This window comes from Cyanistes caeruleus, chromosome 2, assembly GCF_971803275.1.
Source record: "Cyanistes caeruleus chromosome 2, bCyaCae1.hap1.1, whole genome shotgun sequence".
Classification (NCBI taxonomy): domain Eukaryota; kingdom Metazoa; phylum Chordata; class Aves; order Passeriformes; family Paridae; genus Cyanistes; species Cyanistes caeruleus.
Window position 1 is genome coordinate 91,794,137 of NC_141702.1, and position 17,674 is coordinate 91,811,810.

General features: G+C 47.0%; 1 protein-coding gene across 2 annotated transcripts in view; it reads left to right on the forward strand.

Annotated features, from left to right (window-relative positions):
• Window positions 1-5,761: 5,761 nt before the first annotated feature.
• The window catches only part of LOC111927625 (uncharacterized), a 122,887-nt gene continuing 110,974 nt past the window's right edge, over window positions 5,762-17,674 (forward strand). The window contains exons 1-2 of one of the 2 annotated variants that reach the window (XM_086870128.1): window positions 5,762-5,861; window positions 12,010-13,469. In XM_086870128.1, the coding sequence (XP_086726254.1) occupies window positions 13,401-13,469 (69 nt within the window). In that variant the 5' untranslated portion in view covers window positions 5,762-5,861; window positions 12,010-13,400. Of the gene's footprint in view, window positions 5,862-12,009; window positions 13,470-17,674 lie in introns of those variants that run through there. The other variant, XM_086870108.1, reaches the window with a different exon arrangement.

Sequence of the window (17,674 nt, forward strand, 5' to 3'; positions counted from 1 at the left end):
ATGCAGTACAGCTGGCCAGCATCACTTAATGGTTCTCATATGCTAGGTCAGTGAGGGTAGAGAGACTGCCTGAGATGTGACTAAACACTATGACTTTTATCCTCAGAATGGCCAAAACCAGAGAAATCTTGGTAGGTCTAGTGGGGCGGGCAATGGTGGGGGAACGTGTGTGTGATGAATGTTGTCTTTCACTGCTGTTGTGGGCAGGGAAAAGGCAGCACTTGCCTTAAGGGTTCAGGTAAGGCTGCTGGGGAAAGCCATCCTGGGGGAAGATGCCAGCTCAATAAAGGGAGCTGGCATGAACAGAAATGCCTAAATCTTTTTTATTATATACAAAAAACACCCCATGTCTTGCTACCTGGGGAAGAGCTCCAAGATAGTTGTCAGTCTGGCTTGCCCCTGTGCTTTAATCTGAATATGCCCAAATGGGCCAGGGGCTTTATTTTTGTATTATTGCATTGTCTTCCTCCCACTCACTTGTGCTTTCCTCTCAGATGTCTGTGGCTGCTTTTGATACTTCTCTTCCCTGTTTTAGCCTCTCTGTTGGGCAAACTTTGTGGTTTACCATCTTTTCTTGCCCCTTTTTCTACATCTTTGATGGTACAACAAAGCTGTTTTTTTCTCTGTTTGCATTTAACTCTCTCTAGGGTTATGTTTCATGTGCTAAGACAAAAATATGAGTACTTCTGAGTTCTATCTAGCAGGCAATGCTCAGCAAGAGAGTGAAAAGCACAATGTGGAAAGGTTGTTCATTCCTTATATTTCTCAGCATCATAAAGACAAAAATATTTCCTACTTATTTAATGATAAAAGCTATTGGCCCTATTTACTTTGCTCTTATGTGACATGTTTTATCTAGCAACTTCCAAGAACCTTGACAGTGTTATTTATATAAATAAATAAATCTCATGTTGCTTCTGTGCAATATGCATTTTTCTCCATTTTGCAGTTTGGGGAGCCAAGGCAGTTAAAAACTAATTGGCTTATGCAGAAGTACAGAATCATCTGTCCTTAAGAAAGAGAACAAGAACTTCACAGTCCTGCCTTCCATGCCTTCATTAATGGAATGTTCTCCACCTTTAGTTAATTGGCTAGTTAATGGTTTTCCTTCAGGTCACCATCATAAAAAGATCCAATTGTCACTTTAAACATGTAATTAAAGTGCCTGCCTTTATAATGACCTTCAACAGAATGCACCAGCCAATGTGCAGGTGGATAAGATGGTGCTATATTGAAAACTATATGAGGCTCAGAGAGATTAAGAAACACGACCAAGGATTTGGAAAATGAAAACTCACCCTGTATTACAGAAATTTTGATTCTTACTGTTCTGGGTCCTAGAGAATATTGTCTCCCCAAGGTTGGATCGTTTTGTTGGTTTTTTTTTTTTTTAATTTGTGTGGAATTTTAATTTTGTTTTGTTTGGTTGGTGCTGTCCCATCCTGTTGTGTGCATCCCTCAAATTTCCTAAGGTTTGTGGGGAGGAGAAGACACTCCCTAGGCAATCTACACAACTGCTGGTTGTCACCATGAAGTGACAGAATTAGTGACTCGAATGGGTTTTGTATGGATTAGATCCGGCTTGTCTGTGCCCTGCAGCTGAGTGGAAAAGAAGAAATTTCGAGTGGCAAAGAAATCTGGAATGACTGTGATTGTGTTATGTGCCTTTCCTGGAAAAATCCCTTTATGCGATAGGTGGCCTGAAGACACTGGTACATTTGGACTGCAGCTTTTCCAGTAACCCAGCAGGATTTGGTGGGTGGAGGAAGGGGAAGGAACTCTGGGAGCTGTGACAATGGGAAAATCTTGGCAAGAACTTGCATGCACGGTCTCGCAATCGGCCTCAATGTCCCAACTGTTACCAGAAGGGATGAGGAAAGCTCATTACAGGGTGTGTGAAGGCAGCCACAAACTCGAGCCCTGGATCCGTGCGTTGGGCAGGGGAGGCAGCCGAGGCCACGCTCCCTTGGGCTCCGTGCCACCGGCCGGCCGTGGCGGCAGGACAGGCGGTGCTGCTCCCTCCCGCCGGGACACAGGAGCTCCGGCCGAGCGCCGCGGCTGCTCCCTGCCGGCCGGCGGGCACGGCTCCGGCTCCGGCTCCCACACAGCGCCCTGCCCGGGCCCTGCCTGCCTGTGACTCCAGCCCTGCAGCACTTCCTGCGGGGAGATCTATCGCTGGGTCATTTCCTTTTGACTCAGCGGCATCAATCACAGAGTATATTGCTCCAGCTTTTGGCTCAGGTCTCCAGCTGTGAGTATCTGCTCACACGAGCTGTGGGGCAGCTTGGAGACAAATCCCCGGGCTTTGCTTCCGCGAGTCCCTCAGAACCATCATCTGCGGCTGGAAGGGTGCTATTCCCCAGCCCGTCCACTATATATCCCCATTTATCTGCTGGTTTGATAATATATCCATTATATATCTGCTGGTTTAAAGGTATTGGCATGGCTGGTGGCCCTCAGCTCCGGGGTCCTTCTGAGCAGACTTTCCAAGCTCAGACTGCCAGGCCAGCATGACAGATCCACTGCACAGAGCAACAGGCTTCTCTGAATGTCCCGGCATTGCACACTGTAGACAGTCAAGCTTAAGGCTTTTAGTTTATGCTGATTCAGACACCTCTGGTACAGTAAAACATAGCCTACATCTGGATATTGTCCAAACCCTTCAGAGGCTGTGCTCTGCACCTAAGATATGTACAGTATATTGTTTCATATGAACAAGTATATGATTAAATTTAATGGAGAAGTTGACATGAATGAAAGGTTTAATTGTAAACAGCATGAGATTTTGACTATGTAGCTGAAGCTCTTTCCTGTAAAAGTCAAGGCTGGCTACTGCTCATGTTGCACTGCTGAAGCAAAATCACTGCATGGACAGAGGATGCCATCCTATCTACAGTAACTAGAGTGGTTTGAAAGCTAAGCCTGGAAATAAATACCCTGTACATCCACATGGCTTGGCTGGACTAGTTTTAGGGAAAACCAGCTATTAATGCCACGGGAAATCAAAGTGTATTTTTCTATTTGGGACGTATTCAAGGTCCTATATGTGCAACAGGAATGGTCCCACAATTGCCGTGCCAATCCCATCATCCCTATGTGTGTCACTTGTCTCTGCAAAAGGACATCATGTGACTGACATCAGGCAGACAGGACGGAGCAAAGGCTTTCAGCTTTGAAGAGCTGCAGGGTTGTTTACCATGAGGAGCAGGTAGAGCTGGTGGTTCAGGTTCCTGTCTGTCAAGATGGACATAAGGTGCTCAGTCACAGCAGATTCCCGGGCTTTACACTGGGAATTGCCAAGTTATATACAAGATGGACATGAAACAATGTTAAGAGATTCACAGCCTCAGAAGCCTCAAAAAGCAAAGGTAATCTCCAGGCAAACACCTCTAAGCACAGGCAAATAGACACTCCACTTGTGAAAATCAATGTGAAAATTTCCCCCAAATGTTTCTGATTATTCACAATAAAATTGCAGTGTCTGGGAAGCTAAAAATTCTCATTATCTGGGAAGAACACTTGGAATGAAGACACTTGAAAGGAAAGACTGCTGATGGCTGGTCAACCAGCAATATAAACACCTATCTGTCACACTTTTCCCAAGAAATGCTTCCTATGAATACCAAACTTGATACTTGTAACTGTACTATATGAATGCAAAATATTCTACATAAATGTATACTATGTAGTTAGTATGTAAGTATATATATATAATACATGTCCACACAATACGATTTTAGGGCTATGTCTATATGTCTGTACATCTGGGGCAGTATGACTCCATCATCTAGAAATTAATAGCTGATTCCATTTAATTTATTCTTGCTATGGTTTTGGCCTCTGCCAGTTAACATTTTTCCAGACAATTCCCAGGCACAACTGAGGGAGTTACTGTGGGCCAGGGACCGTTCCCAACAACTACTTGGATCCAAACGCCTGGCTTGAAGGATAAAAGAGTTGAGTGTTATTGGTGCAAGCCATCCTGTGCCAGGGCTCTCGGTGCCAGAGAACAGTCCTGGGCACGTTTAATTTACCAGTATAGACATAGTCTGTGAGCCCAGGGGATTAGGCAGGGTTTTAAGGGTTGCATGCCTGAACTTAGGTAGTTGATTTCTCCCAAGATCCATTTTAGGGAACCTTGGGTTTTTTTGTGGACATGGGCCTTGAGCCTTTAAATGTTCTATCACCTTGGTTAAAAAGCCTTGCCTTCTGGTGTTCATGACCCTTAAGTGTTTTCTCTAAATAGCAAAAATCTGCTGGAAGATAAACTGGGCTGTAATTATGCAGTTTTATTATCTCTGTCTTCATGACAGTGACATATAACAATAGTGAGCTCTGTTTAATTAGTACTTTTTAAATACTTTTAAGGAGACAAGTCACATAAAACCTAGGAGATAAAAATGAAACGGCACAAACCAGTAGTGTTTCAAAGCCTGGTTAATTTTCATCAGGCTTCATAGAAAATACCCCCCTTTGTCTTCAAGTAAAACCTGGGGATTTTAAGATTACACCAATATTTCTGTATGAAATTATGGAGGGACTGATTACATTTTGAAAGGAACACCCCTGCAGGTGTATTCAGTTACACTTGATCCTTGGGGTACTACATCTCTTGGGAACGGTGCTATTGAGTTTCTAGTATGTGAATGTACTTGAGCTTTGTGCTTTTCTGTGTTCTCTGAAGAACAACACAGAAAGGTATCTGACTGACAGCAGCAAACCTGCATTGAAATGCAGGAACAAAACTCCTTTGGTCAGCTAATTGCAGTGCTCAGAGTCACATACTTTTCCTGATCCATCTGTCTGGTCTAATCATAGTGCTTTCCCCTAACTCCTTCTGTCTGTCACCCACTTAACCTGACACTTACCATAACTTGAGTTTCATTTCTGTCAATGCAGCCACTGCATTAGTGTCAGGACACACGGGCCAGAGCTGAGATGAGCACTGACATAACAAGTGTCTCTTCTTATCTGTGCAGCTCTTGTCCATCTGGTGGGACTGCTCCTCTCCTATGCAGTATGTGACTGGAGTATACAACCATCCCAACCACAGGCCGTGTTAGGACAGCTCTGATATTGTGATGATGGTGCACTATGGTGACAATAGCAGCAAGGAAGTGGGCAAAAGTATACTGAAATCCCATTTATCTGTGGGTATGATGAGTGTCTGCCATATATAACCAAATTAGGCTGTCTCTTCAGAAGTCATCCCTTGGGTTTATGAGGGAGAAAAGAGAAGGGGTGGGAACTGATGAGATGAACATCTGATCCTTTGAACTGAATCCGTCTGTCCTGTTTTTCTTGCTATTTGCTACACATGCCTCCCTGAGATGGAGTCCCACACACCTGCTACATGCGTGGTTTTGTGATGTGTGAGCAGGTTTATTCAAGGGATTTGATGCCGTGTATCTGGGCCCATTTCCCATCTAGAAGGCAACCAGAATACATCTAAATAGATCTGGCTGAGAAAGAGGAGAGTTTTTTTCAAAAACAGGCTCCAGAACATGACTCATTAATACCTCTAGGAATGACGACTATGGTGTGGAAACAAAGATGGAGAGTTTTTCTCTGCACTGTCTCCTCTAAGTGGACTCAGGTGTGTGACCATGCTTTGGTTTGCCTTTGAGGCTACATGTGGGGCTGTAACCTGTGTCAGGCTCTGGTGGCCACTTCTCATGCACTTGAATGAAGAGAGATCATCCTAGGGTGGGATTCGGAGGCAGGCCTGATCATTTCACTCTGGCCTTCTGCGCCAAGGGGGCTAGCAGAGCCTGGGAGCAGCAACGTGTCTGGCTGGGTGTGCAGACTTGGAGCAGTAACCAGGTCGGCTGTGTGAGACACCCAGACCTGTGGTTGCCGAAGTGAGATTTCCTGCGTGAGCGTGTGCTTGCCAACATAAAGCAGCTCGTTGTTGCTACGCGGTAATGCTGCTTGTGCTCTCGGCCCGGCCGGGAGAACGCGCACGCCGGCAGAGCTGGGGAAGCTCGGCAGCCCTGCAGGCCCTGCGTCCTCTGCAGGCCGCGGTCCTTGTTCCCGGCAGAGGCCGGGCCGGGAGAGCCGGGCAGGGAGAGCCGGAACAGCGCAAGCCGCGGTCTGCTGCGCCCCCTGGGGCCGCCCGGCCGGCAGTGCAGGCACGGGAGGAGTCGGGGACGAGACGGCAGGGGCTTTTCACGAGCGTGGAAACAATGAGAAATGAGGGAGTGATGGAGGATAAGATCTCCATGAAAATATCTCACCCCACACCCTTTATCAGCCCTTTGTCTTAGCCCATCTTTTCTTCTCAGCACCCCCCCACCTTTTTTTTTTTTTTTTACCATTTGTAGTGCTAGCGTGACTGCATGCAGAGCTCACGGTTTCTGATGCCAAATCTCATTTCCTCTCTGCAAAGGCTGTTTTCATCCTTGTTTACACAGCCTAGAGAGCTGTTTTAAGTGGAAGTTCTGGTGAATTGCTTGCAAATAATTGTCCTTAGCTGTGGGAAAGTGATAAAGGTTTAATAGTTTTGTCTTGGCCTCTAGAGGAGTTGGGGAGGAGATACAAATGTAAGGTGCAATCACAGAGTTTAGAAAGAAAGGAGTAAATAGCATGCTTGTGATTTATTCTCATTACAAAATCTTTCAAGGCCCCTCCTTCCCTGGCCAGTCTAGCAATCTGAACTTTTGAGGCAGAGGCTTGTGAAAACGAGTTACCTTTTTCTGTTCCTCATAATGCAGTTTTATTGGATGCTTGGACCCCTTCTGCTTGCTTCTGGCTGATTTGTGGCCAGAAATCCTCAGTCATTTGCACTTCTGCAGTTATTTTAAGGGCCATATATTTTACTTGCAAGCCTTTCTCTGAGAATTCTGCTGTGCTGTTACTCCTGTAGAGGCCTCAGGTGGTGTTCCTGCTCTTCTCCCAGCCTTCTCTGTCACACTGAGCTGCTCAGCAGCACAAGCTCACACACTGATTTCAGACCCAAAACTGTCTTCCCTGCTCAGTGATGAACTGGAGCCTGACAGCTGCTGGAGATTAGGTGCAGGGAGGAGATGGGAGTCTAACAGTTCTGTGAAACAACACAAGTACTGTCTGGTGTTTTTTGCTCACCTGATGGCAGTCTGAGAGGTCTGTCTAGGCCCAAAGTGGGGCACTGTGCCCAGGAGTTGCCTAGGATGGCCCAGCCAGGGTACAGCATGGGTGTTGCTCTCCTTATGCATGCATTGTGCCTGCATTAAGGCGTCAAGTTTAAACTTGCATGTCCTGAAAATTCTTCCTAGAATTTCTCTCCCTGGTGATAATAACCTGGCTCTTTTTTCACTTCCCTTGGAAGCACTGCAGCTGCTCACAAATACATATCTAGATGGGGTGCCCAACTAGACAAACTGGGAAACCTCTTTGATGTTGAACGCTGTGTTTTATTTATAAACTTAGGATAAGCTCAGAGGCTGGCTGGGTAGCCAGGAAGTTCTAGAGAGGAATTTCCCCCCATCAGACCAGGAACCACAATAATATTTCCCCCTTCCCCTTCAGAGACTGTGTCTGTTCATTTTGCTTTAGAAGTTTTCTATTTTTGCAAGACCCTATATCCTTTCTCTCTGTTGCTGCACTTCTAAGCATTATAGTTTGAGGTTTCTTGTCTTTGTCTAAAGACCTCAGGTCTGAGGCAGCTGATGAGCTGGTAGGGTCTTTCTGTGGGGGCAGACTGGATGTTTCTTTCATCTTTGGACTGACTTCTTCTGGCTACATGGCAGGACTCAGAAGCACTGTGTGATCCCAGCTGTTATTGAGAAGGCATTTGAAAAGGAAGAGATGTAAGTTGTAGTGACTGTATTTGAAGGAAAAAAGGTCAGATGAGACAATTCCTCTTCCCCAGGGATTAGAAGGAAGCTATCCAAAGCAGAAATCATTGCTTCTCTTTCCTTGTGTTTCTGAGAAGCCAGGCTGCCCTGCTACCCTGGCCAGGCTAAACTGTGAGTGCTGTCCCAGCAGCCTATTACCAAGTGGGTATTAGGGGGCCCTTCCAGGCTCTATTGCAGAGGAACGAATGTCTGCAGTACCATCAGAAGTATGGTGTAAATAGCCTGCTCTTTTAGGTTGTATCGGCCACATGCTGACTTTCCAATTGTCCCAAGAAATTTTCAGGGAGAGAATGGGCAGCAAGAGAATTATAACAGAGATGGGGCTACTCAGCAGTGCTGTTGATAGGATTGTCTCTTCTTCTTATGTATGTCACGTCACCTATGCTGGAACAGTCACTGTTTCTCTATCAAATAGCATCTCTTCAATTTCCTTTTCCTTCTTTTCCTCTTTTATGACAGTCAAAACCTGTGTATGCCAAAGCATGTGTCTTAGGTCATTCATTGCTCAGATGACTCTAAAAGATATGTATCTAAAAGAGAACAGATAGCTGCTATCCTCAGCCACCTTTAACCAGCCCTTCTTGATTCTCCCTGAAAGTCCAAAGTGTTTGCATGACAGCAGCTGGCTCAGTTCTGGGACAGTCTGTAGCCTTTAAGGTTAACAGTAGGTAGTTCTAACCTTTGGTTGCTTACAGCTTTAGTGATCCCTTTGTGTGTGGGATGTGTTTCCCAACTGCCTGTCCCATACTCCTGGTATAAAGACCACACAGTCAGAGATCGGAGAGCCCTTGTGTGTGCTGCAGCTTCACCCCTGCAGCTGGGTCAGGGAGGGTTTGTGGTTTATGTGGTGGGGACTCAGCTTAGTTTGGCCTGTGTTAGGGCAGACATTGTGCAGAGGCCAACTCAGAGGTGATCCCTTCTGGAGGAGCCCAGAGGCTCAGCAGTTCACACACTGAGAGAAGGAATGCCCTGTGGTTCCTGCTACAAGTGATTGATGGCTGCCTAGGGACAAAGCTTGATGCCCTTGGTGTCTGTCATACTGTTCTGGAAACAATTCTCATTATTTTTTTGTGGATTGTCTTTCTCTTCTGCTTTTATCTACATATACTGGACTGTGTTTGAATCTGTTGGTGGATGGCCATGCTCTGGAGCACCATTCAAGGTGTGCCTGGCTTTGGGTCCACATCTTCCTCCAAGCAAGCTCCAGGCTCAGCTTTCATCGTGCCCCTGCTCTTCTATTCTCTTTTAGCATTTGCCTTAGCAGATGCTGCTTCCCTGCCTGGCACTGGCGGTACCTCCAGTGTCTGTCTTGGACATCGCCCAGTTAGGGTCATAAGTAAGCAGGAATGGATGGCGTTTTCCAGTTCATTGTCTCCCTCGGTGTAATGAGGGGAGATCACCAATAGATGGCACTTGAACCTCTTCCCTGGCTGTTTTTTTTTTCCCCTCCAACCTCGGTATACTCAGCCCAGTGTATGCACAGATGCAGCATGAGCGTGTTATGGTACAGTGTCTGTAAAAACGAGACCAAAAAGCGATTCACTGTGTAACAAAGGGGCAAGCAAATCCCCAGGTGACTTCAAAGGGTGAAAAAAGCATCTCTTTACTTTTCAGAAGGCTTGGCCAGGCCTGCCTAATGAGGCTTTCTGCACCCGCACATATTCCTGTTCTTGCACCTGGCAGTGTTAGCCTTGGCAGGATACTGGGCAGGATAAACTGCAGAAAGCATTAGCTTGTCCTCTGAGCACAACAGAAAACACAGCTCAGAGTGAATCTGTGCATTAAATGAATCCTTACTACTGCCTCTCTCTCCATTACATTGTTTGCTCAGGATTCCCACAGAGGAATGTCTCCAAGGGAAAATAAGATGTGGCACAAGAGACATCCAGGGATGTCTTCCCCCTAGCAGCAGTGGGAAGGAACACATGGAAGTGAATCAGTACCCTGCCTCAGCTCACAGTCCCCTGCCCTCTCCCTGTCACCTCAGTGCCATGTGTTCTTGCAGGGGAAACTTGCCACATGCCTCCTTTCTGCTCCTGGTCTGGCCAAGAGGAACTTAAAGACTCCTTCAAGAAATGCTGGAGCAGGCATGTGGGCTTATCCCAAATGTTGTGTGCTGCATTTTTCATGCTTTTATCATGTGACCAGAGGAAACTTGGACTAGGTTTGAAATTTGGTTTGAATACAGTAGGCAGATCAAAATTCCAGGTGTGAGAAACCCACAGGAACCAAAACAAGAGCAGAGTGATCACATGAGATGCTTGGGAAGAGAAACCACTAAATTTTGCATAGCTCCAGCAGTTTGATCTAGTAACAGGCTAGGTTATAGTCTGGGCACATACAGCTGGGAGATACCACTTCTATTCTTGGCTCTTCCACAGCTTTTCTCAGTGACTTTCAAAAAGTCAAGTAATGTTCTCTGACTTGGGTTTTTCTTTGGGAATAATACCATTACTTACGGGAATAATACCATTACTTACCCCTGGAAAATGTTTTGCTATCCTCAGATAGAAGTTACACAGTAGTGTTCTGCAACCTGTATGTGGAGAAACAATGTCTCCAGACCTCTTAGGAAGCTTTCTTTCCACTATGTGATGTAGCAGTATGACTTGTCATCTACTGGGAACCCATTCAGCATATTGAGCCTCATCCTCAGAGCACAGATCACCTAAGAGAAAGGTTGCAGCTGTAGGTTGTAGCTCTGCTTTCTGTGAGGGTTTCTTTTCCTCTGGGGGTCTGCTAAATTGCTTGTCACTGGCTGCAGCAGTGTGTCACTGTGCCTCATTCAGAGGAGATGCTGGATGCTGTGGATTGATGGAGAGATTGTGATCTGTCGATCAGTTGTTCCTGGCATTGCAGTTGTGGATGAAGAGAGAGGTCATGGTCACCAGTGTGAGGTGCAATGTTAGCTGGGGAGGAACCTGAGGGTGAGTTTCTCCTGAGTCTGCTGGGACACAGAGATGCTCATGAATATAGAGTGTGAGAAAACACTGGGAGAAGGTGTCTATAACTAGATTTCCAATAGAATTAGATGTACCCAAAGTTGGTGCTCCTGGCTATTCTGGCCATATGAAATACAAAGCAAGAAAGAAACAGCTTCTCTGCAAGTTATTTGCTGAAACGTGTAGGTAAAGGTTGCAGAAGCAGGATTTGTACTATTAGTTTCTCTCAAATTGCAAGCGCCCCCAAAAAGCCTCATCAGCACTTGTTTTTGCTGCTTGCCCTGAGAAGGCCTGGCCCTGCCGCAGTTTAGGAGGCCTAGCATAAATCCCTCACCAGGCTGTGGTCCCCACTGCTGTTCCATGGTGTAGTGGGGTGGGGTGTGCTCAGGTAGAGCCTGTGATGTGTTACACTTGGGATGGTAGGTTCTGCTCTTCACTGTTTCAGGGAACAAGCTTCATCTGTTCTGAAACAAACAATTAGGCCCTGGCAGGTGCCTGTCCCAGTGCTTGAACTCTGAATGGGAAAGCAATCATACACAGTAGTTTAAGCTGACTGTGGTTTATGGGTTATATCTTACAAACCATTACAAGGACAGCCAGTGTCTCCAGAGGTGAAATAAGGAATGAATAATGGCTTGGAGAATTTCACTTTATATATATATTTTTTTTTAAAAAAAAAAAAAAAAAAAAAAAAAAAAAAGGAAACAAAGGAATAATTCTTATCTAGCATTAAATATATTATTGTATATCTCTGGAGAATTTCTGGTTTCAGTTGGCATTTTACTCCGTCCTGTTGGATGCAGGATGCCAGACTAGTAATCTGCTCATGTGCACTATTCCCTGTTTGTTTTAATTCATGCAGTAGGAAAGGCAGAAGTACCTATAGCAATATGTGGTGGCTTAGAGTCATAAAGTTGGACTGTGATTCCAATTTGGAATGAACTGGGGGAAAAATAGGTGAAAACAAGTCCACGATATGAATGTAGTACTCACAGAACATGTATGGTTTAACAGCTGAGACAGTGTCCTACTGCAGACATCTTCTGAGAAGGCACTGTCTGTAAAGCAAAAATTTTGTTTTCTGGCTCAGACTCTGCTTGTTTTACTCCTTCATGAAAAAACCACTTCGCTAAGTGAAGCTGAACTGAGGCCCTTTCCCCCTGCAGCAAAGATGTGCTCTCTCTTTTCCACACTCAGCACTTCAGGAGTGCTCTTTCCTTATCTTGTTACAGGCCTGCTGGCTGAGAACTGGGAGCCCAGAGTCAACCAGCTTTTGCTCCTCTGGAATTTGTACAGAAGCACAGATCTCTGCAATGCTTCCTAGCTTGTCCCAGGAGAAAGGCTGGGACAGAAGGCTCTGCTGTCCTCAAGGGACCGGTAATGGGTAAAACGGACCTTTCACCTGGACACGGGGAGTTCATCGCTGGAACGGAGCCCTTTGTTGTTACTGCTGGCAAACATGTCGGCGGCTTCTTGTGGGTTCAGAGTGGCTGGGAGCCTATCAGTCAGTCCCTGATAATTTTCCTGACTATTTTGCCAGGGAGGTGATGGAGGACTGGCTCGGAAATGGGGCATCTTGCTTGTGTCCGAGGCTAGCTGGTGCAGCAGGAAGGAGTTGGCGCAGCAGCGCCTGCGCTTCTGTGGGGAAAGGCTGTGGCGAGCTTCCCCGCTGCTGCAGACCCCACGCAAGTTCCCGGGACTTCAAGGGACTCCCGGGACTTCAAGTTCAAGGGACTCGAGACAGGACCCACGAGCCCTCCCTACGGATCTGTGCTCTGAATCGGAGAACAGGACAGACAGATCACGGCATCCCGTTTTGGGATCCCTGGATTGCGAGTCAGGATGGGGTAGCGCAGAGGCAGCTACCACTCCGCTACATTCCGAGCAGAGCCCGCCCAGGTCGGGGACTCAAGGAACGCCGGAGGCTGGGAAGGGACGGTGACCCTTTAAGCGGAGTCCCCGCCCCGTCCCGCCCCGTCCCTCCACGTCGGGGCAACGTGCTGCGCCTGCCGCGCCGCTTGTTGCAAGTTTCCCGTGGCGGCGGTGCCGGAGGAGCCCTGGGGCGGCGGCGGCAGCAGCGGTGGTAGCGGCAGCAGCAGCAGTAGCGGCAGCAGCAGCAGCAGCAGCAGCAGCAGCAGCAGTAGCAGCAGTAGCAGCAGTAGCAGCAGTAGCAGCAGTAGCAGCGGGGCGCGATGCCCACCTGGGGCTGGCTGGGCGGGAACGCTGCCATGAGCGGAGCCCGGCACCTCGCCCAGGATGCTCTGCCGTCCCGCACTGAGCACTCTGCGACGAGTGTCTCTTGTCCCCTGTAGCACGCTGCCAGCTGGTACCTCCCTCCTTTCTGAAGCGTAACTGGGGAGGGGGTGGAAGGCAGAGGAAGTTTGGTGATCAGTTTCTTTCTGTAGGCTTTGGAGAGGGATTCCCTTTAGCCTCCCAGCCGGGAGGGCTGTAGGACAGGGTACGGTGGCGGAGGGAAGGGGGCACAGCTGGGAGCCGTGCCCTGCCGCCGTGTACCTGGGGTGCTGGATGGGAGCTCCGCCGAACGTAGGGACAGCGGCGCGGCAGATGCGGATGCGTGCGTGTGTGTACGCTTAACCCTTTTTTGGCTCCTCGGATTTGTACCATGCTGAAGATCCTCACCAAAAAGCTCAGGAACCAGAACTTGAACGAAATTCAGTCTTTCCAGCTAAAGGTAAGAAAAGCCGGCTTTGTCTCGGTTGTTTTTTATCCCCTTCAGGTAGCCACTAAGAGGGCCTTGAGAAGCTGGAAACTTGCAGTGTTTATTATGCTGGGTCAGTTTCCTCTCAGCCAGTGTGCTCAGGAGGAACTGGCCTAGGCTGTATTTCTGTTACTTAAAGTCCCGTTCTGTTGCACTCAGAATTATCCTGCACAATTCAGGTAATACAGAAAGGTGTATGAAGACAGGTGTATCTGTCTGTTATTTAGAATGTTTTCCTTTTGATGGGATTCATATTTAACTGTGTAGGCATTTGCCTAGATACCTTTGTACGTGTGCAATCTGTAGCCTCCCAGCCTTTTCCAGGCCAGAATCACACTGTGCTAGGTACTGTACAAACATGATTTACCTGAAATGTCTTTCAGCTCATTATTTGCATTTCTCTCTTGTGTGGTCCTGAAGGCCAGAATCTGAGCTGAAGTTTGCAGGCTGGATCATTGCATTGACCCATGCCTTTCCAGATTCTTCTTACATCCTTTTTTAATATTTAAAATAAAACTGAGGACCACAGATTCAGGATAAGAACTGTCTAAGCACTTCCTGCCAAATATAAAGAGGAATTTTTGAGCCATGTACCACGGGATAAAAATGGAGCCATGACGAATGAGAAAAAAAATACCCAGTCCTGATTTGGCAAAATCGTTGTGAACCAAGGGATACTCCCTGAAATCAGCAGTTATTCTGGATTGGCACCAGTACTGTGGGAGGTGTAGCACATGGCCCTAAATTAAAGAAGGGATCTGGGAAAAGTAGCAGCCCTCGTTGCCTGAGTTGGGGGCTGGGGATCTGTATATCAGACTCCAGTGGATTCTTTTGTATGTGTTACACAGAGGCTCATTGCCGTGTGGCTGCACTTCTGCGCAGTCACTCTGGACAGGCTGACGGCAGCTTTGATGAAACATCAGCACTGTTTCTAACAAAGTTTGCTGTACTTCCTTCGGGGATTGTACATTCTGTGGCTCTCAGGGGAGGCAGGATTAGATTTTATTTTTGGAAGTAAAATAAGGGCAGTGCTTTAGGTTGTAGTGGATTGATTCAGTGCATAGTATCTGCAGAGGCAGTGAGGGTTCATTTTAACACTATTTCTGGGCCTTATGGTTGCAATCTCCTCCTTTAGCTTTATTGTTTGTCTCTTGGGGCTTCAGCTTGTGAAACTGTGAGAATCTTTGGTAGGAGCTCTCAGAGGCCTTCAGGATGCTTGGAAACATGCAGGAAAATGTGCATTGAGTGGGCATCTGCAGCCATTTTGTTTGTGTTAGTGCCAAGGTTTTGTGCTCCAGTCAGGTGGTCTGCATTTTTTCAGGCTTAGTGGAGAAAGTTAAGCTTGCACTATGCCTTGCTTGCAAGGTTAATGTGTAGCCCATCAGGGCTGTCTTTGAAGCCTGCAGTGGGGAGTGCTACAATGACTGGTACACATGTGTATGGGCAGAAAGCCAGACTTGTGACCTCTAGGTTTAAATCTGTTTTGTAGGCCTTTGGGGACCGTGTGCAGCTGCCCTTGGTTGAGCCTTGCAGCAGCATACTAATTGCGTAATGGAGTGTGCAGTTCTATGTCTTAGGTGTTGGACCAATGCTCCTTTCAGGTATGGACCCTGGGTAGGGGTCACAGGGGGTGAGCAGTGTGGAAGCTTCTGGTGGCTGTGCTGTGCATGGACTCTGTGTCAATGCCACATGTCCTCTACCATTTTGCTCTACTGCCCTCATGATGTGGGGCTGCCAGGAATTGATCAGACTTTGGCCTTATTGGCCTTGTCTGTGTCTATGCAGGTCTGTATGTATTCTGGCTTGTATGGTATATGCATTATTTAAAAGGTCCTGTGTGCTGTCATTGAAACTTAGTGAAAAGTTAGGTGAGAGCCCAGAATCAGGTCTATAGCCCTGTAAGTGAAGAATGAGCATCAAGGTTGGATAGAGTAAGAGTTGGTCTACATTCACCATGCAAACCAAGTGCTTTCTGAGCACTACTAACAGAGTGCTTAGCTGCTCTTCTCCTTCATTGCCCACTCACTTTAGCACTTTATGACCTTTTTGGGAAGTTCCCAAACTTAAGGAAAAGCAAGCTGCTGTTGTCCTTCTAGCTTATTGAAATTAGCCAAAGTCCAAGGAGACTGTCCTTGAGTGAACTGTCAACTCATTTTTACAAGTGTGGAAGATTTGACCAACCTTGGATTGGCATCCAAGCTTTGCGAATCTTCTCAGAATGAAATTTATGCCCACTGTAAAGGTTTTAATTTTGTATGATGTGTCCCAAATTGGTTTAGTGTGGCTGTCATAGGTCCTCCTAGTCTTTCCCCAGGTGGAGAAGCTGAGAGAATGCCATGGCCTTCTGTAAGAGAAACCACAAAATATGCATGCTTTGGGTGTTGATATAAAGGACTTCTGTTTTTACATTCTAAAGCTGGTCTTTAGGCAGTTGACAACTGGGGCCACTCAGAGGACCTTGACTCAAGAGATGTGCTGGTATGTCTCAGAAAGTGTCCTTTTATTTCCCTTTCACCAGAAGTTACCATGGTGGGAAGGGAGGGACTCACTCTTCAACACTTCACTGTTGGGTTAGCCTGTTCAGACAGCAGTTTCTGATAAGGGTGGCTGGGCTGTCAAGTGTGATAGTTAGGGTTCAAATTTGAATGCCTTGCTTTGGAAGACAGCTGGCCTTGCTTCACAGAATCCCAGAATGGGTAAGATTGGAAAGGATCACAGTGGATCATCTGTTCCAGGCTCCCTGCTCAAGCAGGGTCATACTAGAGCACATGGTATGGGATTGTGTCCAGACAGTTCTTGACTATCTCCAGTGAGGGAGACTCCACAACCTCTCTGGGCTTGGTCACACACAAAGTAAAGGAGCTCTTCCTTGTGTTCAGGTGGAATTTCCTGTGCATCTGTTCCTGACTGTTGCCCCTTGTTCAGCACCACTGAGAGGAGCCTGGCTCCATCTTCTTGACACCCCCTCTTTAAGTATTTATATACATTGATGAGATTCCCTCTCAGTTGCCTCTTTTTGAGACTGATCAGGCCCAGTTCCCTCAGTCTTTCCTGGTAAGAGATGTTCCAGTCCCTTAATCATCTTTGTTACCCTCCACTGGACCCACTCAGGAGCTCCATGTCTCTCTTGTACTGAGGAACCCAGAACTGGACACAGCACTCCAAGTGTATTTCACCAGGGCTGAATAGAGGGGCAGGATCACCTCCTTCAGCCTGTTTGCAAAATGCTCTTCCTAATGCACCCCAGGATACCATCGGCCTCCTTGGCCACAGGGCACACTGCTGGCTCATGGATGGCTTGTTGTCCACCAGGAACCCCAGGTCCTTCTCCATAGAGCTGCTTTCCAGCACCTGAGCCTGTGCCAGGTCCATGGGGTTATTCTTCCCCAGGTGCAGGAAGCATTTACCTCTGTTGAATTTCAGAAGGTTCATCTCTGCCCATCTCTCCAGCCTGTCTTTCTCAGGGGCTGCAGAGTCCTCTGGGGCATCAACCACTCCTCCCAGATTTGTGTTATCAGTGAACTTGCTGAGGAGGCATCTGCCCCTTCATCCAAGTCATTGACAAATGAGTTAAACAATATTGGGCCCAGTATTGAACCTTGGGGGATACACTAATGACAGGCCTTCAGCCAGACTGTGTGCCACTGATTATGACCAACAGCCAATTCTCAGTCCACCTCACTGTCCACTCATCCAGTCCGCACTTCCTGAGTTTGCCTATGAGGATGTTATGAAAGACAGTGTTGAAAGTCTTGCTGAAGTCAGCACAGACAATGTCTACACTCTCCCTTTATCCAGCCAGGTAGTTGTTTCATTGAAGAAGGTAATTTGGTTTGTCAGGCATGCAATTGGTAAATTCACGCTGACTACTCCTTGTCATCCATGTGGATAGACACGGCTTCCAGAATGAGGCATTCCATCACATTTCTAGGTATTGAGATGAGGCAGACTGGCTGGTAGTTCTCTGATTCCTAATTGTTGCCTTTTTTGAGGATCAGGATAACATTTGCTTTTTTCCATTGTCAGGCACCTCTCCTGATTGCCACAGCCTTTCAAAGATGATCATGAATGGCCTAGCTGTGGTATTTGTCAGCTTTCTCAGCATCTATGGAAGCATCTTATCAGAGCCTGTGAACTTGAGGATGTCAAGTTTTCCTATGTGTCTTTCCATTGGATAC